Raw genomic sequence first — 22,337 nt, 5'->3', positions numbered from 1 at the left:
AGAATACCACAGGTGTACATATGTATTTTTTAATATAAGAATACGACATTCATGGTTGTGATATTGCGTCGTCCTATGAAAAGGGGGGTTGGGTGTCATGTGACCTGGCAACCCGGGCAATTGTCCAATGCTACTATGCTAGCCGCAAGTGGATAATACTACGCACTGTAGTTAGCTTCATTCCTACGTGTCTTTGCCGCTGACGAGCTGCAAACTCAAAAATGGCAGGAAAGAGAGCGTTGGTCATCTTGGCAAAGGGTGCAGAGGAGATGGAGACTGTAATTTCGGTGGACATCATGCGAAGAGCTGGGGTTTGTTGCTTTCTGCCACTTTGCTAACATGCTAATCACACGACTCTCTAAATAAGGACGCTTTCTGACTTTTGTATGCTGTGTTTACATGAACTATTCACGGCAACAACACCGAGATTAATGTTATAAGTAGTGCTAAACTGCTAAGAAAGAATAAGCATATTCTGATCCTATAACCGGAGACCGTCAAACTAAATGTCAAAGTTGAAAGACACTGGTTTTTCAAAATAAAAGTCCGTGTTTGCAGTGACGTGTTGATTAGATTAGATTAGTTTATTTCAAAGGGGAGAATGCAATTTCATAAAACACATGACTATGTATGGTTAGAATTAGCCAGAAGGCTAGTTTTCATCTGTAGTAAAAGAAAGAGAGAGGAAAAAGGAAAAAAAAGAAGCACAAAATACATATACAATATGTTAAAAAATTAAATACAACATCACAACATAACATTTATCTTAGCATCAAAACAGGCTCATCTTTTAGTGCTGGCGGCTGTAGGCGTTAAGCCACATTTTCAATTTTTTTGTGAAAGCCTTGTAAATTGTAACCAGTTTAACCTCCTCAGGTACTGAGTTCCACACAATTGCGCTCCTTACTGACCAGGCCAACTTACTGACAGAGCTCCTGCGCAGAGTGCTGGCGGCTGTAGGCGTTGATAAGCCACATTTTTAAACATTTTTGTGAAGGCCTTGTACGTTGTGACCAGTTTAACCTCCTCAGGTACTGAGTTCCACACATTTGCGCTCCTTACTGACAAGGCCGACTTACTGAAAGTGCTCCTGCGCAGAGGAATATAACAGTCACCTCTGACAGAGCCTCGAGTGACACGCTCACGGCTTTTTCTTTGGCTGATGAACTCTACCAGAGGATCTGGAGCCAATTCATGCAGTACCGGGGGACGGCGTGGCGAAGTTGGGAGAGTGGCCGTGCCAGCAATCTGAGGGTTACTGGTTCAATCCCCACCTTCTACCATCCTAGTCACGTCCGTAGTGTCCTTGAGCAAGACAATTCACCCTTGCTCCTGATGGGCCTGGTTAGCGCCGTGCATGGCAGCTCCCGCCATCAGTGTGTGAATGTGGAAATAGTGTCAAAGCGCTTTGAGTTCCTTAAAAAAAGGTAGAAAAGTGCTATACAAGTACAACCCTCCATCCATCCATCCATTTTCTACCGCTTATTCCCTTCGGGGGCGCTGGACAACCCATTTACCATTTACTTTATAGGTCAGTTTTAAGTCTGCAAATGTGTGAAGACTGTCCCAGTTTAAAATACTGTATTTATTTATTTTTTTAAATGGCACAGTGATGATAGTGTCTAGGTTTTTTATCAATAACCTTAATTGCTTGTTTGTACACGATTTCCAATGTTTTGTTTTTTTAACTCTGACCAGCCTGAGACCAGCTGGTAAGGCAATAGTTGAAGTGGCTGAAAATCATCAAATGCAAATACAATTTTGCAGCTTCAGTTGACATTTCATTTCGAATTGCACGGAAATTTGCGAGATTAAACTTGATTATTTTACACAATTTGCCAATATGGGCTTTAAAGGAAAGCTCTGAATCTATTATTAACCCACGATATTTATATTGGCTGACAATTTGTATTCTTTCTCCATTAATATGTGTGTCGGGGTCAGATGATACTTATTTTGTTTTAGTTAAATACATGCCTACAGTTTTAGAAAGGCTTAGCTGCAGACAGCACTCCTGCAACCAAGTTGTAAATAAAAGGGGTTGCCAGTCTAGTACGGTTTGTTGACACCTTCACTCGAACATGCAGATTGCAGTGACGGTGGCAGGGCTGACTGGGAAGGATCCAGTCCAGTGCAGCAGGAATGTTGTCATCTGTCCTGATGCAAGCTTGGAGGATGCACGCAAACAGGTAAGACTTCAAAATAAAAGCTCTCAACCGCAAATAATCTATTTTTCATGCTGTGTCTTAGGGCCCGTATGATGTGGTGGTCCTTCCTGGGGGTTTGCCAGGGGCCACACACCTGGCAGAGGTAAGACATCTATGCATCTACATCCATATTGTTACTATTAAGTGACTTGCGTTCTGCAATACTTTGCTAGTAGTTTTTATAAGTCAAAACTTGATAGCTATGCGCCTTCATTTTTTTAAAATAAGTTAATAGTCTCATGTATTTGTTCCATGTTTAAAGGGAACCAATGACGAGTTTAATCTACATTTAAAACACTTCCTTGTGATCTCGATGACATGTTTTGGATAAGCTTTGGTTTATATTTTGCTCCACTGTCAGTCTTGTAGGCCCATTTTTGAGTCTGTCTGCAAGATATTCGTTTTAGGAGGCGTTCCCAGGATGCAACTAAAACCACTCCTTACCCTCTTAAAGTATCATAATTTATCTTTTAAAAATGTACACTTTTTAAATGTATAACTTGAGGTCGTCACTGCTATTTTTTTTCAAACACACTCAAAAATAAACTTACCGGTAATAAACTTTATATAGATTCACCCGGTCACAATATTAATAAAAAAGCAGCTTTAATCAGCATTAATGTCAGTGTAATGTTAGTGTTATTATGCGCCTGCCAAGATTAAATGAAAATATTATATCATACCGTGTTTCTTCACAGCCTGAAGCAGAGGGTGGGGAGCTTCCCCTCAGGCTTAGTGCTTTATTAAGTGTCCAAATAACATCACAACATAGCCAAACTGCGATAAGAGTCATCCGAAACAATGTGCAAGCTCACGCCCAAAATCGTGAACCTTATAATTTGATGCTTTAGCATTGTTTACCACAAGTATCAATAAAGTCTATCTTATCTTAACATTTGTAAGTCAGAAAAGACAACGTTAATCATAGGCCCCCTTTAAGGTTTAAAATTAAACTTTACAGGAGCTTAGTTCAGTCCTTTTGAGGGTCCTCACGCACTTTATTAATAGCCAATACTGAGCATCCGCATATTAGCTTTCGCTCTAATAGACACCTCGCATCAATAGATCTTCAGATGTCTCGTTATTTTATATTATTAGGTAACTGTAATAATTTACTTGTACAATTAACCCCATCTTAAAAATAGTATAAATCATATCATAAAATATATGTAAAATATAAATAATATAAATATTACATTAATTAGTTAATAAAAACATAACATGAAAAGAATAATATTAGTAATATTAATAATTAAAATAGAAAAACAACACAATAAAACAATAAAAAACATAAGAGCTTAAGATGATCAAAGCTTAAGATGATCGGTAAAAAGCCTGATTAAAAAAAGTGTGTCTTCAGCTTTTTTTTTTAATAATTTAAGGCCCTCTGGCAAGCTTGGCCACAGGTGGGGGCCATAGTGGCTAAATGCTGCCTCACCGTGGGCCTTTGTTCTGGTATTTGGGAAAGCTAAAAGGTCAGACAGATAAGAAGGTACAAGGCCATTAAGACATTTAAAAACTAATAATATAAATTTAAAATCGACCCTGAAGCGGACGAGGAGCCAATGCAAAGACTTTAAAACTGGTGTAATGTGCTTCCGCCCTCTAGTCCTCATCAGCACACGTGCAGCTAAGTTTTGTAATAATTGTAGACTTCTGATATTCTTTTTGGGAAGACCAGAGAGTATGGCATTACAATAGTAACAACCAGGAAATAAAAGCATGCATTAGCACCTCTGTGTTGGCCTACTGTGCAATATTACCCTTCGAGTGCAATACGTCCAACACTTATTGTTTTTTATTACTCCGGTACTCTTGTCTTGTTCTGTATATTGTACAGTGTTTTGTATAATGTACAGGATTGCTTATTATTCTTATTGGATAGTAGTGTGTTTATTTCAATTGTTAGGTTTTTTCTTTATTGCCTGTTGTGTACCGTATTTTTCGGACTATAAGTCGTAGTTTTTTTCATAGTTTGGCGTTTCATAGTGCGATTTATATGTTTTTTTCCTTCTTTATTATGCATTTTCGGCAGGTGCGACTTATACTCCGATGCGACTTATACTCCGAAAAATTCGGTAATTTATTTTATTTTATTATTTATTTATTTTTACCCCATATTTGTTCCCACTACCACACCTAAGTTGGAGTCCTTAATCTCGTTATATGCAAATATAATGACAATAAAGTCCATTCTATTCTGAGAGAGTAACTGGTGGATTCTGACTATGATCTTAAGATGATAAAAACCTATTTTAGTAAAATGTTTAATATTTAGAGTTAAAGTCAACTCTGAGTCAATCACACCCAGATTTTTCATTCTGACTTTAGTGCCTTTTTTTTTTTTTTTTTTTTTTTAACGAAAATCTCAGGAATTTATACTATTATATTTCGGCGGGTGGCTTGTTTACATGCTGGTTGGACTGTCCTTCACCTTCTTATATACTTCTTTAAATTTATTTTTACCATTTTATTTGGCCAAGTGTCCTACATTTAGATCCACTAGCGAGTCGTCTATTCTTCCACAATCATTTTGTGGTGACGTTCAAGTCTCAAAGCTTTTCTTTAGCTTGTGAAAATGATACAAGTTTCTACACTGCGCTTCTGAAAAAGACCCTGGTGGTTTGCTGGAACTTCTTTGTATCTTAATGGGAAACCTTTTTTTTTTTTTTTTTTTGTTAATGTTAAAAAAAATTAAATAAAAAAAAGTTTCTGAAAAATAGTTATTGCTTGGAAAGGGGCTTTTAAGGTAGTCTTTACAATTGCTACTCAGCTGTCTGTCTTGGAGTTATCAACTTGTCTTTGGCGCTACCTAGTGGGCTTAAGTCACAGCTGCAGTTTCCAATGGGGTTTTCTGTCGTTTTCAAATATCATCTCCATCCTCCACCCTCCAAAGTTCAGTAAACTCCCTTTGATTGGCATACACCAGTTGTTCTCAAATGGGGGTACGCGTACCCCTGGGGGTACTTGAAGGTATGCCAAGGGGTACGTGAGATTTTTTTTAAATATTCTAAAAACAGCAACAATTCAAAAATCCTTTATAAATATATTTATTGAATAATACTTCAACAAAATATGAATGTAAGTTCATAAACTGAACATCAAATCAAGTAGGCTATTCCATTCATTACAATGCAACAATGCAATATTCAGTGTTGACAGCTAGATTTTTTGTGGACATGTTCCATAAATATTGATGTTAAAGATTTCTTTTTTTGTGAAGAAATGTTTAGAATTAAATTCATGAATCCAGATGGATCTTTATTACAATCCCCAAAGAGGGCACTTTAAGTTGATGCTTACTTTTATGTGTAAAAATCTTTATTTATAATTGAATCACTTGTTTATTTTTCAACTAGTTTTTAGTTATTTTTATATCTTTTTTTCCAAATAGTTCAAGAAAGACCACTACAAATGAGCAATATTTTGCACTGTTATACAACTTAATAAATCAGAAACTGATGACATAGTGCTGTATTTTACTTCTTTATCTCTTTTTTTCAACCAAAAATGATTTGCTCTGATTAGGGGGTACTTGAATTTAGAAAAAAATTCACAGAAGGTACATCACTGAAAAAAGGTTGAGAACCACTGGCATACACGGATAGCTGCATCACCTGTGTAAATAACGTCATGGCATCAGTCTAACTTGTTCGTGAATTCGATTCACTAGTGTTGCACCATTTTAAGGAAAAAACCTAATTGCCATTTTTGATGTGATTAGATTTGCGATTTTTATATTTTATACCTAATGAATACATAAAACTGCGAAAATATCGAGTGAAGGAAGACATGTCACTTTTAGACTGTCAGTCAACATATTCTTGTGTCAAACTGCCACACATTAGAACAATATGAAATAATCTACTTTCGAAAATAACCGATAAAAACTATACAGTGAGGTTAACTTTCAAATTTTGCTGGACGATATATTGTCCTACAAATTATTGCCGATAAACAATATTATTGTCAGCATTTTTTGTGACCAAATTAAACACAAATGTAATCATATTTAATTACAATGATCCATCCATTTCCTACCGCTTGTCCCTTTTGGGGTCGCGGGGGGTGCTGGAGCCTATCTCAGCTGCATTCAAGCGGAAGGCGGGGTACACCCTGGACAAGTCGCTACCTCATCGCAGGGCCAACACAGATAGACAGACAACATTCACACTCACATTCACACACTAGGGCCAATTTAGTGTTGCCAATCAACCTAATTATAATGGTAATGCAAGTAATCATTTGAATAAATATTTATATTTCCCATTACAGTAGAATTGTTTACCATTGGACTATAATTGGAAGGTATATAACTTATCAGTTATCCTAAATAAACAAAAACATAAAATTGACTTATTTCTGTAAGCACAAATTTAAATTTAATAAATATTGAACATTTCAAAGTGCATTTGTTTCCGAGTTGGAAAAACGAAGTCGGACATTGTCCTTTTTTTGTTGTTGTTGCAATCACGGCATTCTCGCTCGTTCGTCCGTGTTGATGGGTTTATATTGACCATCCGATTTGAATCTGAAATATTACCACAACAGCACATTTGGTTGAGAAAGTAAAAATTGTTTACTATACGGTAAAACTTATTAACGTTGCTAGGTGTGATAATTGAAGAATCCAAATGAATAGAAACGCTATGGACGGCTAGAAGACCAAACGGCATTTGTACTTCCGCGAGGTTCATAGCTCAGTCTAAACAGCAGAGCAATGCAGCACCTGCAGTGAGTGAACTTGTCCTAAAGATGGTGCCATACCACAAACAATCACAGACTTTGTTTTTTTAATCATTTACTCACCGTTTTATAAGCCACAGTGTTCAAAGCCTAGGGAAAAAGTAGCAGCTTATAGTCCAGAATTTACGGTACTTTTTACATTGTATTAAAGTATCATTTTGCCAGCGTTGTGCCATTTAAATATTTGCAGAGATATGTTGGGTGGGGAGCAGATGACTGCATCATCTACTTTGCATATTGGCCATTACGCACCTGCATGTCATTTTTATGGTCGCTGCATACCTGATATTTGCATTTGAAATTATCATACGACTTTAAAATGAATGATAGTCATTGAGCCACGTTGGCCATGGCAGCAGAGCCAACTTCCTCTGACCAGCGAGGCTCGCTGGGAGACGGGTACAGCGTGGACAAAGTGTCAGCCGTCATGACGACAGGACTGTCCTTCAGCATATGTGTGTTGCAGCTTGTTTATTTAAAAAAAAAAAAAATCTCTATAAATTAGGGTGCAGTTTACTGTAAATCCAAATTGCATTTATTTTCTGTTTATCTTTGTGCAGCCCGAGTACACACTTGCCATATACACCGTATTTTTTTTATGTTGTTCAATGTGCATGTGTTCGTGTTTGTGTTGACACCCCACCCCCAAATGCTTAGAACAATGTCATGTCAGTGTCAATTAGACTTAGATTTTTTTATTATTAGACTAGACTAGAATTAGACTAGACTTAGACAATTATAGTGCAAACTTGAGTTGACTTAACTTGGCTATTGCAATCACGCTTCTTAAAAATATAACAATTGACCAAAGAAAGGCTTCCTCTTAAAATAATGCCTTACTTCAAATAAACACCTGGTACCGTATTTTTGTGACCATAGAGCGCACCGGATTATAAGGTGTGCTGCCGAGGAATGGTCTATTTTTGATCTTTTTTCATATATTAGGCGCACCGGATTATAGGGCGCATTAAAGGAGTCATATTATTATTAGTTGAAAAAAATAAAACACTTCATTGTGGTCTACATAACATGTAATGGTGGTTCTTTGGTCAAAATGTTGCATAGATGATGTTTTACAGATCATCTTCAAGTCGCTTTCTGACAGTCGCTTTCGGATGCGCCGTTTTGTGGGCGGTCTTATTTACGTGGCTCACCTTTGGCAGCGTCTTCTCCCCGTCATCTTTGTTGTAGCGGTGTAGCGTGCAAGGACGGGGGTGGAAGAAGTGTCAAAAGATGGAGCTAACTGTTTTAATGACATTTACTTAAATCAATAACGGAGCAGCATCTCCTCATCCGGAAACAACTACACCGAAAATGTGTCCAGTGAAAAAACGTCCGTCCGGAACTCTCTAATAACTAAAGTTCCTTGGGTGAATAATGAAAACTCACTACACCGGTATGTTTTAGCGCTATCATGGTGATTTTACTGACAGATATAAGTAAGAACTTTACACTACTTTTATATTAGAAAAGGCAACAGCGGAGGATTAATGTCACATAACAAGATAGACAAAAAGAAGAAACTTATTGACTACGGCGGACACGCGCAATTTTTCAGGATTTATGCAGAGCCCAAATACAGGTCAGCAGGTACCAGAAGGTAAGAAAAGTTGCTTTTGCATAATATTGCGAAACAAAACGCCACAATCTTTTAAGCGGTGAGGCTTCATTGCTTACCAAAGTCGTACTAAAACAAGTTGATAGATTTTTGAGCGCCGTGTGTAATGTTCTATATTTTCAATGGAACATTTAAAATGTTGGTGTTGTTTACTTGAGTCATATTGCCTTCATAGTGCAGCCTACACTGGTCACACTTATCATTACTCCATGTACCAAATAAAATAGCTTTGAGGTAGGTAAGCTCAACCAAACTTAAGGCACACTGTCGAGTTTTGAGAAGAAGAAAAAAACGATTTTAAGTGTGCCTCATAGTCCGAAAAATACGGTACTTTCTGTCGCTGAGTAAATCAATGCACATGAACACTTTTTGAAGAAGTACAGTTTAAATCTAGGCGTAAGCTCCACAAAGCAACATCTTCATGAATACGTTCATAAAGACAATATAACATCAGTGTTGGGTTAGTTACTGAAAACCAGTAACTAGTTACTTTATTTAAAAAGTAACTCAGTTACTAACTCAGTTACTTAAACCAAAAAGTAATGCGTTACTGTGAAAAGTAACTATTTAGTTACTTATATATTTTTTTTTAATTTTTTTAAGGCCCCATTTAATGCCCTTTTAGCCTTCATTTTAGTACTGTTATTGCACTGGAGAATAATACAATCTGTTGATCAACTTGACATGCATTTGCATCACTGAACTCTGCTAAGCAATGTGCTCTACATACAACACACAAAGACAAAGATATGTTTTAAAGGGCCAATTTGTTTCAGACCAGAACAAATTGACAAAACTATTTTAAATAGCTGCAACTTAACATACATAAGTAACAAACAGCATAATAACAACATAGCTGTAAAACAAGAAAGGCACACACTACATACATAAAGCCTAACCAGGCGTTTTCTCAAGGAATTCTGAAATAAAATCATGTCTGAAGCCCAGAACACTCTACACATTTCCCCACTTAGTTTAGAGAAAAGGAAATATTAGCCTGGCCCACTAGTATCCCTCTTTAGGTTTGTGAACTTTATAGTCTAAACATTTAGAGTGATGTGATAATCAAACACTCTAAAAGTTTAAAATGAAAGAGTATATAAGAGAATTGACAGAGTGTGTGTACCTTCAGTGTGCAGTGCCTCATTAAAATCCAGCCGCTGTTGGAGGTGGAGGTGAAGTGTGTGTCTCTTTACTAGCTTCGTCGAAGCATGTTGTTTTTGTCGCTGTTTCAGCATATTTGAAACATACATTCAACTAAAATGTTCTTTTCTTTGTGGTCGATAAAAGAAACGTACTGAAAATATCTCCATTTTAAGAAACTCGGCTTCGGGGTTCGCCATGACGTCTTGATAGTAGACACAGACACGCCTCCTCCCACACACACACACACACACTCACACACACACACACACACGTACACACAGACAGCGCGCGGCGCGCCTCTTTTTTGTCGCCTCTTCAGCAGCGCTGCAACACTCAGATCTTCTCAGTTTCTAGCCGATACTACATAAAAAATAACGCAAAATAACGCAGTAACGCATCATGTAGTAACGGTAACGGAGTTACTGAATATAAAAAATAACGCGTTAGATTACTAGTTACCGCCGATAGTAACGGCGTTACAGTAACGCGTTACTTTGTAACGCGTTAGTCCCAACACTGTATAACATACATCCATAAACGTGGACGCATGTGAAAAAGTGCAATATATTTATCTGTACAGTAATCTGTTCATTTATTTATATATATTTATTTATTTTATATATATATATATTTATATATTATTTATATACATGTATTTATTTACATATTGAATTGAAGTATATGCACCTTATTGCTTTTTTTATCCTGCACTACCATGAGCTTATGTAACGAAATTTCGTTCTTATCTGTGCTGTAAAGTTCAAATTTAAATGACAATAAAAAGGAAGTCTACGTCTAAGTCTAATAAATACAGCTGTATAGTCCTTTTGGCAGCCCCATACTCGGAGAATGTTTACTGTATGTCATGCTTTAATACAGTATGTTCCGCCTGTGACTCACTACATCTTCTTCCTCCGCTCTCTTGCAGTCTCCCGCTGTCAGCGAAGTGCTCAAGGACCAAGATGGCAGGAAAGGCCTTATTGCAGCCATCTGTGCAGGTGCAGTCGACAAAAACAAGCCTGTCGTAGTAACACACTCTCAATAAGACATACTGTATCAAACCGGCATGTGGTTTCTTACAGTATTAAAAAAAAACGTGTGTAGTAAATCTGTGGGTTTACTATATCAAATCAGCTGAACACTAGATAGCGCTACCACGAAATTCAAAGTACTGAAACTATTAAATTCATTAAACTAATTTATGCTGCTTTTGATATCTAAATTGGTAGCATGAAGGTTTGATAAATGGATGTCCTTAAATTTAATGAGTGTGCTTATCTCGCAGTACCCTTGTGGTATAAAGGACACAGCAAGGCCATTATGAAAAGTGACTGTCGACCACTATGGCAAATATAATAATATAATTTGGCAAAGTGTCCTCGAAAAGACTGAAACACTCGCAGGAATTCACAGTTTAATGAAGCCGCCAGCGAGACGGGCCCCTCGCTGTGTCAATATCTGCCCCTGACGCTGAAAGATTTTGGTGACTTGACTGCATTAAGGACGATGATTTGCATTCCAAAAACATTGATCAGTCCGATAATAAGCGCTTATCTCATGTCCGACGTCGCCTCGCTCTCTCTTTGGCTTCCTCTGCGTGAGGATTAGCTGTAACAGGAGTAGCTTGCAGTCTGCTCTTCTGCCATGGGAAAGTGGGATTTTTAGACTGCATGGGCGCACAGCCAAGGACCTTAATCAATAACTTTCTATTTATTAACACTTTTTTGGATGAGCTTCACTGCAGTGCTCGGCCATTGCCAAAGTTAATGCAGCAAGGAGCAGTGTCTTCAGGCACTCCCTATTCTCCGATTAGAGCCCACCTCCTGTCTCATTGTGGTGCATTGTCTCCGGGCAGAAACGCTGTTGTTTCTGTGTATTAGAAACCATGATATTGTTTGGAAGGACAATTTTAAGAACTGCTTGTGTCATCGTATATCTTGTATACTGTGTTGTGTGGATACATTTTGCAACCAGCTGTAAACTTTAAATATAAATACAACGGGACCTCCAAACTTGAACCGCATCTGAACACAGCACAAACCATGTTTTGCTTATCCCTTTGACTGTGGCGATTACCATAGAGCAGACCAGAAAATGTTTAATAAAGAATATTAGGGCCATTATAAGGGATGGGTACCGAATTTGGTACTTTTTTGGCACCGATTCACAGAATTCAACGATGCCATGTTTTGGTACCGGGCTCGCATGATGTCACACCCAGTTGCTGACATTTTTCACTTCGGCACTCCAGCAGCGCTGAGGGCAAAATAATAGAACTTTTAAAAAAAACGCTCCAACGTAAGTAAAGTAAGGCTCCACTTGTCCAAAAATTATGCTAATAAACATTGGCTTTACTATTAGCATGCTACTGATTAGCATTCACAATGTCACATTCAAATTTGTTAATTAAACCTAAGATGCATGTTATAAATTAAACAATTGATCCCTAATAAATACAATATTTACAGTGTTAACACTTTGTAGGGCACAACAAGCTGCACAACACACCATAATCGTTGTACAGATGCCATTTAAGGTCTTGGACTTGCAATTGCAACTTGGTGTCACACCTGCAAATGAGACGCAGGAATGTGATGATTAAACAAGCTACAACTGGACAGCAATTATCGTAATCGGTTCATTTTCAAATGTTGAAAAAAAAAAAAAGAATAAAAAAAAGTACCTGAAATTGGTACCATGGGTTTCCGGTATCGCTTCCCAGGTACCAAAAATCGGTACCATATCTGTTCAAATGTGAACTCTACCTATCTCTAGCCACTATTCACGCTTAGACAATGCACCCTAAGTAAAGACTTGTACTTAAGAAAAACAGCCTACATCGTCATGTTTGCTATATGTTGCAAAAGCAAGAGCAGTTTTTAGTATTAATGTGAACTTGTGCTCACAATTTTTACTATTTTTCTGGCTCCAATCCTTCTTTTGTTAAGATATGCTGTCGATCAATAGACAACGAGCTGAAGGTTACAAAAGACCCCTGGGCTAGAATTAGAACCTTAAACATAATATAACATAGAATTATTGACATATTTTAATTTTTCAGTTTTCGTTAGTGACCTGTCTCAAAAGGTCCGACAAAGACTGAATTGTGCTGAACTGGGCTTTTATTTGGTTTGGTTTGCTGTCATTGTTTTTCATTTCTGGCAGTAAGTCGGACCTGTTTCCAGTGAGGGTTGGACTCCACCAGGGCTGCCCTTTGTCTCGGGTTCTGTTCGTAACTTTTATGGACAGAATTTCTAGGCACAGTCATGGAATTGAGGGGATCTGGTTTGGCGGCTGCATGATTACATCGCTGCTTTTTGCAGATGATGTGGTCCTGCTGACTTCATCTGGCCAGGATCTTTAGCTCTCACTGGATCGGTTCACAGCCGAGTGTGAAGCGACTAGGATTCTATAAGCCAACCCACGTTACGCAAAAACCACTCTACGCATAAATCATATAGCCTACTACCATGTCAATACACAAAGTAGAAAATCATTACATGTAATGCATTATATTGTGCCAAGCAAATACCACCCCATATGTGCCTGATGCACATACAGTACCAGAAACCGCAATTAGCCGCGCTAATGTTGGAACCCATTTCCTCAGCGTATCAGCATATTGAGAACAAAATAGGCACTGACACTACCCATATCCACATAGGTTTTAATTGTCAAAAAGAGATTTTGCCCTGTCAGTTGGATGACACATCGACATATAGGCTAAAGGGCATATATTTCCCCCGTTAGCCTATATGTTGATGTGTCATTGACCAGGCTAGCATGCTAAGCATTACACGAGGAGCTAAGCACCATCAAACTAAGCATTCGTTGCACGAACATACTAGCTTTGTTAGACAAGATCATAGACTGTATTGGACAATATAGTTTACATACAAAATGTCCATTTCCATTTGTTTTAAAGGGGAACATTATCACAATTTCAGAAGGGTTAAAACCATTAAAAATCAGTTCCCAGTGGCTTATTTTATTTTTCGAAGTTTTTTTAAAAATGTTACCCTTCACGCAATATCCCTAAAAAAAGCTTCAAAGTGCCTGATTTTAACCATCGTTATATACACCCGTCCATTTTCCTGTGACGTCACACAGTGATGCCAACACAAACAAACATGGCGCATAGAACAGCAAGCTATAGCGACATTAGCTCGGATTCAGACTCGGATTTCAGCGGTTTAAGCGATTCAACAGATTACGAAAGTATTGAAACGGATGGTTGTAGTGTGGAGGCAGGTAGCGAAAACGAAATTGAAGAAGAAACTGAAGCTATTGAGCCATATCGGTTTGAACCGTATGCAAGCGAAACCGACGAAAACGACACGACAGCCAGCGACATGGGAGAAAGCAAGGACGAATTTGGCGATTGCCTTCTAACCAACGATTGGTATATGTTTGTTTGGCATTAAAGGAAACTAACAACTATGAACTAGGTTTACAGCATATGAAATACATTTGGCAACAACATGCACTTTGAGAGTGCAGACAGCCCAATTTTCATCAATTAATATATTCTGTAGACATACCCTCATCCGCTCTCTTTTCCTGAAAGCTGATCTGTCCAGTTTTGGAGTTGATGTCAGCAGGCCAGGGAAGCTAGGGTCGATATTCTTCTCTTGATCATCTTCGGTGGCATAAGGGACGGTGTGAGCCAAGACATCCAGGGGGTTTAGCTCGCTCGTCTGCGGGAACAAACTGCCGCCATTGCTTGCCGTGCTACCGAGGCCCTTTGTCCCTGAATTGCTCACACACTCCGGCAGATTCAATGGGGGTCTGGCGGCAGATTTCTTTGACTTTATCGTTGGAAATGCATCTGCTTTGAGTGTCGCAGGATATCCACTCATTCTTGCCATCTCTGTCGTAGCATAGCTTTCGTCGGTAAAGTGTGCGGAACAAACGTCCAATTTCTTGCCACTTTCGCATCTTTGGGCCACTGGTGCAACTTGAATCCGTCCCTGTTCGTGTTGTTACACCCTCCGACAACACACCGACGAGGCATGATGTCTCCAAGGTACGGAAAACAGTCGAAAAAACGGAAAATAACAGAGCTGATTTGACTCGGTGTTTGAGAAAATGGCGGATTGCTTCCCGATGTGACGTCACGTTATGACGTCATCGCTCCGAGAGCGAATAATAGAAAGGCGTTTAATTCGCCAAAATTCACCCATTTAGAGTTCGGAAATCGGTTAAAAAAATATATGGTCTTTTTTCTGCAACATCAAGGTATATATTGACGCTTACATAGGTCTGGTGATAATGTTCCCCTTTAAGTAATAAGAAAACGTAAATGCCTTATTTAGGAAATTAGCAAGTTTGGCGTCAGATGAAAAAAATCTTCTCCGCCTTCAATGGTCTCCATCTTTCAAATGCATCCCCGATACTAATCCTCGTTTTGTTCCTGGCTTTGTCATGAATAAGTTGAAAATCATAACAAGGCCTTTTGGATTTACGAAGGTCTTACATGTTTAGTAACTTTACCAGTGGCAGTAGCCAAACGAAGGTGGCAACCTGGATGTGACACACTCACAGACTTTCTAATTGGTCAAACGGTAAAGGGCAGGGCATCGAAATTAAAACAATAACAAGATTTCGGGGCTGTAAATCTAATTTTGAAATGAGCATATCCCGGCTGAACTACCGTTAATAGTTATAGAAGTATTCAAAAAGAAAATGATTTATTAATGCCGTTTGACATATCAGGGCCATTTATTTAATGATGACTTGACATGGAATTATTACATATGGCACCGTCAAGTAAATCATTTCGAAGACTACTTTTTACCTTAGTCATATTACTCATATTACTATTAACGGTACTCAATGTTGGCTACTCTACCCACCTCAAGTTAAAGACTCAATATACTTGAACATAAAAATGTCGCCTGTAAAAGTTTTATTTATTGCAATTACTATAAAATCACTTTATTCCTAAGTTGGGAAAGACTGTTTTGCGACTTGTCCAGTGTGTACTTCCGCCCGAGTGCAGCTGGGTTAGGCTCCAGGCTCCCAGCCCAGGCGACCCCGAGAGTGACAAGTAGTATACAATGGATGAATGTTTTGAAATCAGAACAAATCAAAAGTTTGAAGAAGCTAATCCATCTATATTCAGACTTGTTTTTTCGGTTTTGACCCTGCAATCTTATTTAATGGATTGTTGTGCAAAGCACTGGACTAATGCAAATGGATGATATGTTATTATACAAGCATTAATACAGCTTTTGCTCCCCTCTGCTGCAGGTCCTACCGTTCTTCTGGCACACGGGATTGGCTACGGCAGCACGGTGACCTCATATCCTGCTATGAAGGAGAAGATGATGGCTGGAGGTAAGCGAACCGAATTCAGGAAGGATGTGGAAAGACGGCTGCGCCATAGTTTTTGTTTCTGTGTGACGGGAACGCTTGATCTAAAACAGTTTATGTAAGGAGCAGCAGGTGGCACTGCCATACAGGTAAATTCTCATGCCACAATGCAGTGGCACACAAGAGGTGGAAGCAGTTGCAGGAATTTGACAGAACCTACTAGAAACTAGGTCATCAGCAGAGGTGTTGGTGTGCACACAGCACAGTGTCGTCTTCATTCAGCCTGTTGCATGGTCCTCGCTGCTAAGTATCGCTTCTTTTTGCCTTTTTTTAGATCACTATAAATATTCAGAGGCTCGAGTGCAGAAGGACGGACATTACATCACCAGCCGTGGGCCCGGAACCACTTTCGAATTTGCCCTGGCAATTGTAGAAGAACTTCTGGGAGCTGAGGTTGCCGCTCAAGTCAAGTCTCCACTCCTTATGAAAGACTGAATGCAGCCAGGTTACATCCGCCGAGCTCAGAGGCCACAACTTTAAGTACACTTGTTTAACTATAAGATACAATATATGTATTCCCAAACCTCTGCAATAACAATCCTTGTTAGAAAGGTGTTCCAGCACATTTACTGTTATGCTTGTAGCTGGTAATCTGCACTGCATCATTGTGAGATGTGCAATATTTTACCCTCCCTTGTAGCTTATTAAGGTAACAACCACATTTCTACACCACTTGAAAACAATTGAAGAAAAACACCTTTTGTAAACACACCAAGCTACCTTAAATAATGTTTGTGACAAAATTACTTAATTTTAAAGTAGTTCCCAAATCGAGGGAGACTGGGGTGAGTGGGGAATTCCCCCAAAATATGGTTATGAAATCAGTTTTTCAATGAGAGGTGCACACTTTGAAACCCCTGCATTGAATGACTCATACTATACCTAATACAGTGGCTGTTGATGACTACTAGAATCTGACCTGTGGGCGGAGCTTACTTTATTTGCACTTACAGTCAATCTTGATTTCACAGCATTTCTAAACGAGACTTACTAAACCCTGTGTTAAAGCAGCTTGTTTCATGTTTTTTATTCAATATTTTTTGTGTCTCTGGTTCTTCTTTCAGTATTTTAACATTCATAACTTAGTGTTCCCTTTCTCCCTCGTAGTAGGTAGTCTTGTCTGCACGGCTGCAGACCCATCGCTACTACATTTGTAATCGTAACTACCACGATGTAAGCAGCAGTTTATAGCTGATATAAATATTGTTTTAATCATTTATTTCAAAATCTATTGATTTTTAGGTACAAACATACATTAGCTAAAAAGCTAGCATAAGAAATGTGCATGTTTAAGTTAGCATGCTAATATAAAAGATGTTAACATACTTCCAAGATGGAGCCATGGTTTAAACATACAACTTTAGCTGAAAAAGTTAGCATTCTAACATTAGCATGATGACCTAGGACAAGTTAGTGTACCTCTAAGATAGTGCTAAGTATTAAAATGCACTTTTTAGGTGAAAACATTTAAAAAATTGCTAAAACGTTAGCATGATACAGTTATCATGATACAGTTATCATGCTGATATAAGCGACGTTAACATACGTCCAAGATGGCGCCATGTATCAAAATCCATAGTTTTTAGGTTTGAACAAACAAAATTAGTTAAAAAGCTAGTATAAAACGTTAGGATGCTAACTCATGATGACATAGGACAAGTTAGTATACTTTTAAGATGAAGCCAAGCATTAAAATGCACTAATTTTACATACAAAATTAGCTAAAAAGCGAGCATAAAACATGACATTAGCATACTTCCAAGGTGGCACCAAGTTTCCACAACCATGACTTTTAGGTAAAACATCCAAAATTAGCTAAAAAGATAACATAAAACATTAGCATGTTTAAGTTAGCATGCTAATACAAAATATGTTAACATACTTCCAAGATGGCGCCAAGCATAAACAATCCATGATTTTTAGCTTTAAACATACCAATTTAACTGAAAAAGTTAGCATGCTAACGTTAACATGATGACATAAGACAAGTTGCGTACTTCCAAGATAGTGCTAAGTATTAAAATGCACTTATTTTAGGTGAAACCATTTTTTTAAAATCGCTATAACGTTAACATAAAACGTTAGCACGATACAGTTATCATGATACAGTTATCATGCTGATATAAGCGACGTTAACATACGTCCAAGATGGCGCCATGTATCAAAATTAGGGATGTCCGATAATGGCTTTTTGCCGATATCCCGATATTGTCCAACTCTTTAATTACCGATACAGATATCAACCGATACCGATATCAACCGATATATACAGTCGTGGAATTAACACATTATTATGCCTAATTTGGACAACCAGGTATGGTGAAGATAAGGTACTTTTAAAAAATAATAAAAAAATAAAATAAGATAAATAAATTAAAAACATTTTCTTGAATAAAAAAGAAAGTAAAACAATATAAAAACAGTTACATTGAAACTAGTAATTAATGAAAATGACTAAAATTAACTGTTAAAGGTTAGTACTATTAGTGGACCAGCAGCACGCACAATCATATGTGCTTACGGACTGTATCCCTGCAGACTGTATTGATATATAATGTAGGAACCAGAATATTAATAACAGAAAGAAACAACCCTTTTGTGTGAATGAGTGTAAATGGGGGAGGAAGGTTTTTTGGGTTGGTGCACTAATTGTAAGTGTATCTTGTATTTTTTATGTTGATTTATTTAAAAAAAAAACGATACCAATAATAAAAAAAACGATACCGATCATTTCCGATATTACATTTTAGCGCATTTATCGGCCGATAATATCGGCAGGCCGATATTATCGGACATCTCTAATCAAAATCCATAGTTTTTAGGTTTAAACAAACTAAATTAGTTAAAAAGCTAGTATAAAACGTTAGCATGCTAACAGTAGCATGATGACATAGGACAAGTTAGTATACTTTTAAGATGAATCCAAGCATTAAAATGCACTAGTTTTACATATAAAATTAGCTACAAAGCGAGTATAAAACATTACATTAGCATACTTCCAAGATGGCACCAAGTATCAAAAACCATGACTTTTAGGTAAAACATCCAGAATTAGCTAAAAAGCTAGCATAAACATTTGCATGTTAATGTAAGCATGCACGTGACCGGATAAGAAGAAATTTCAAAATTCACTATTTGTAAGTGTAAACATACAAAATTAGCTAAGAAGCTAGCATTAAAAAAAAAAGAAAAAAAAAAAAGAAGCTAGCATAAAATGTTGGCTAACGTTAGCACGCTAATATAAGACACAAGCATAATTCCAAGATGGAGCCAAATTTTTAGGTTCAAGCATACAAAATTAGCTGTAAAGCTAAGCAAGCACCCATGCTTCCCCACAGACCCGAAATAATTGAATATGATTAAAAAAGATCAAGAGTAAGATTACTAATTTGGTATTAATATTTAATTGGGCCCTGCACCCTTTTGTTTGGGAAAAGTTGGGCACAGAGGTCAAAAAGGTTCATCACTCCTGATATGAAGTGTAGCGTAGTATGAAAAAATACCATATTCAACTTTGGTCCCATGGCAAAAATACCAGTGAAAACACTCAGGAAACTGCATGAAAATACGCACACCGGATATTTTTATTTATCCCACAATGGGAACATTGTGCGGTTGCAGTGCAGATCTGTACATACAGTTTACAGTAAAACATAATGAAAAACTAACAATGAGCAATAATACATATTGCTTGCTAACGATTGTACTATATACAGATAAATCAAACAAAAACACTATCTTAACATCCATATTGCACTCCAAGAGAAATGATAAATGATAAATGGGTTGTACTTGTATAGCGCTTTTCTACCTTCAAGGTACTCAAAGCGCTTTGACACTACTTCCACATTTACCCATTCACACACACATTCACACACTGATGGAGGGAGCTGCCATGCAAGGCGCTAACCAGCACCCATCAGGAGCAAGGGTGAAGTGTCTTGCTCAGGACACAACGGACATGACGAGGTTGGTAGTAGGTGGGGATTGAACCAGGGACCCTCGGGTCGCGCACGGCCATTCTTCCACTGCGCCACGCCGAAAAAATGTGTATTGTTGGGGACAAGCGGTTGAAAATGGATGTACTTCTTGGGATGTGGCCGGAGTACCCGCAGAAAAAACCCAGACATATGTAATATGTAATCATTTCATGTCAAGTCATCATTAAATGGCCCTGATATGTCAAAAGGCTTTAATAAATCGTGTTATTTTCGAATACCTCTATAAATGATAACAGTAGTTCAGCCGAGATATGCTCATTTCAAAATTACATTTACAGCCCTGAAATCTTGTTATTGTTTTCATTTCGATGTCCACCATTTTAACCAATTAGAAAGTCTGTGAGTGTGTCACATCCAGGTTGCCAGTTACGCACCGCCCTCTTGGTCTAGTTACTGCCACTGGTAAAGTTACTAAACATGTCAGACCTTAGTAAATCTAAAAGGCGTCGTTACGATTCTCAACTTATTGACAACAAAGCCATGAACAAAACGAGGATTTGTATCGGGGATGCCTTTGAAAGATGAAAACGAGCTCGTTGTGGCTTGTGCAGCCCTTTGAGACACCCATGATTTAGGGTTATGTATGTAAACGTTGATTGATTGAAGGCGCAGAAGACTTGCTAATTTCCTCCTTGATAAGTAAGTCAGGCATTTATGTTTTCTTATTACTTGTAATAAATGGAAATGAACATTCCGTATGTAAACTATAGTGTCCAATACAGTCTTGTCTAACAAAGCTAGTATGTTCATGCAACGAATGCTTAGTGTGATGGTGTTTAGCTTTTAGTGTAATACTTAGCCTGCTTGCCCGGTCAATGATACATCAACATATAGACTAACGGGAGAAATATATGCCCGTTAGCCTGTATGTCGATGTGTCATCCAACTGACAGGGCAAAATATATTTTCGACAAATAAAACCTATGTGGATATGGGTAGTGTCAGTGCCTATTTCCTTCTCAATATGCTGATACGCTGAGGGTGTTCCAACATTAGCACGGCTGTCATCATGGTAATGTGAAACGTATGGAGACAGTCAAAACACATAATAAAATATATCCTCATTCGTGTTTGCATATTGTGGACTACATGTACCAAGTTATATGGCAATCTGAAACGTTTGAAACAGTAGCCTACAGGCATACCTTAGTAAAATGTCTCTTCTTTAGTTTTGGGCGTACATTAGGCTGCTAAGCATGCTCCACTTATTTTCACCAGTATAACCATTGCTAGCGTTGGTTGTAGTTTGTTTTAGTCTTTGTTTTCTGATAGTACTGACAATAACCATATGATTGCCATTTGTTGTGATACTGTATGTACACCTTCTTGAAAATAGCCTAATTTCTGTGTAAAATGTGTTGGTTAGAGATTTGTTATTGACAAAACGCTTGTCTATTCAGCTATTATGCTCCCAGCACCTCAACACCTAGTAAGAGGCAGTGGAAGTTTGAAGTTCCTTGGAGTAGCCAAGACCATCGAGCTGGATTCGGCTGCATATCTGGCAACCTTAGTCAAGGAGAGGGGGAACAGAATATAAATTAAAGCTTTTTTAGACTCGATTAGTCGTTGCAGTTTTCCTTTTATGCTAGTTGTACTGTGTGGGCTCTAACCAGTCTTGAGCGAATCTCGTGGGTACAAACCAAATTAAGTTCGTAATTTGTAATTATTGTATCTATGAAACTTTGTAACCCGAAACGCCGCAAACCGAAGACCTGTTGGACATTTTATCGACATTTTTTCTTGAATATGAGCTATTTAAAGCAGTGTTTCTTGACCATAGGGCCCATTGTTGGGCTGCGAGCGCCCTCTAGAGGCCTGCCAAAAAAGATCTGTTTCTCAGCTGTGGTTCGTATGGCCCGCAGCGGTACTCAGTTGTAATACACTTTTCCACCATTTGTGGCAGTAATGACAATCTCAAACAAACTAGAGTCATGGAGAAGTTTATTAAGCGCAAAAATTATAACGAAAGTGGTAAAGCTGTATTTTCATTTGTACTTTAATTTTATTGACAGCTTATTTAAGAAACATATTTATTTAGTTGGAATTTATTTTACAACTGCTTAATTGTCTGTACATTTATTTTTTCATCAGTCCATTCTTTTGCTGTATATTTTATTAGTGTTTATTTTCAACCTATATACCTATTTTCCTTTTCAACCTATATTCAATTGAATAGATTGCAAAAAGAAGATACATTAAGTTTGAACTGAGAAACTTTGTTATTTTTGCAAATATTAGCTTATT

At 37.8% G+C, this 22,337-nt stretch overlaps 1 protein-coding gene across 1 annotated transcript; it reads left to right on the top strand.

Moving 5' to 3' along the window:
• Positions 1–101: 101 nt before the first annotated feature.
• On the top strand, positions 102–17,102 carry park7 (parkinson protein 7). Its single transcript, XM_061938831.2, has 6 exons — positions 102–311; positions 2,088–2,189; positions 2,251–2,310; positions 10,646–10,715; positions 15,970–16,056; positions 16,367–17,102. The coding sequence occupies exons 1-6, from the start codon at positions 222–224 to the stop codon at positions 16,525–16,527; spliced, it is 570 nt and encodes a 189-aa protein (XP_061794815.1). The 5' UTR covers positions 102–221; the 3' UTR covers positions 16,528–17,102.
• The last annotated feature ends 5,235 nt before the right edge of the window (positions 17,103–22,337 follow it).

The sequence above is a fragment of the Nerophis lumbriciformis genome, linkage group LG03 (assembly GCF_033978685.3).
Source record: "Nerophis lumbriciformis linkage group LG03, RoL_Nlum_v2.1, whole genome shotgun sequence".
Taxonomy (NCBI): Eukaryota; Metazoa; Chordata; class Actinopteri; order Syngnathiformes; family Syngnathidae; genus Nerophis; species Nerophis lumbriciformis.
Note: the sequence above shows the minus strand (reverse complement) of the source record. Positions and strands in the feature narration are given on the sequence as shown.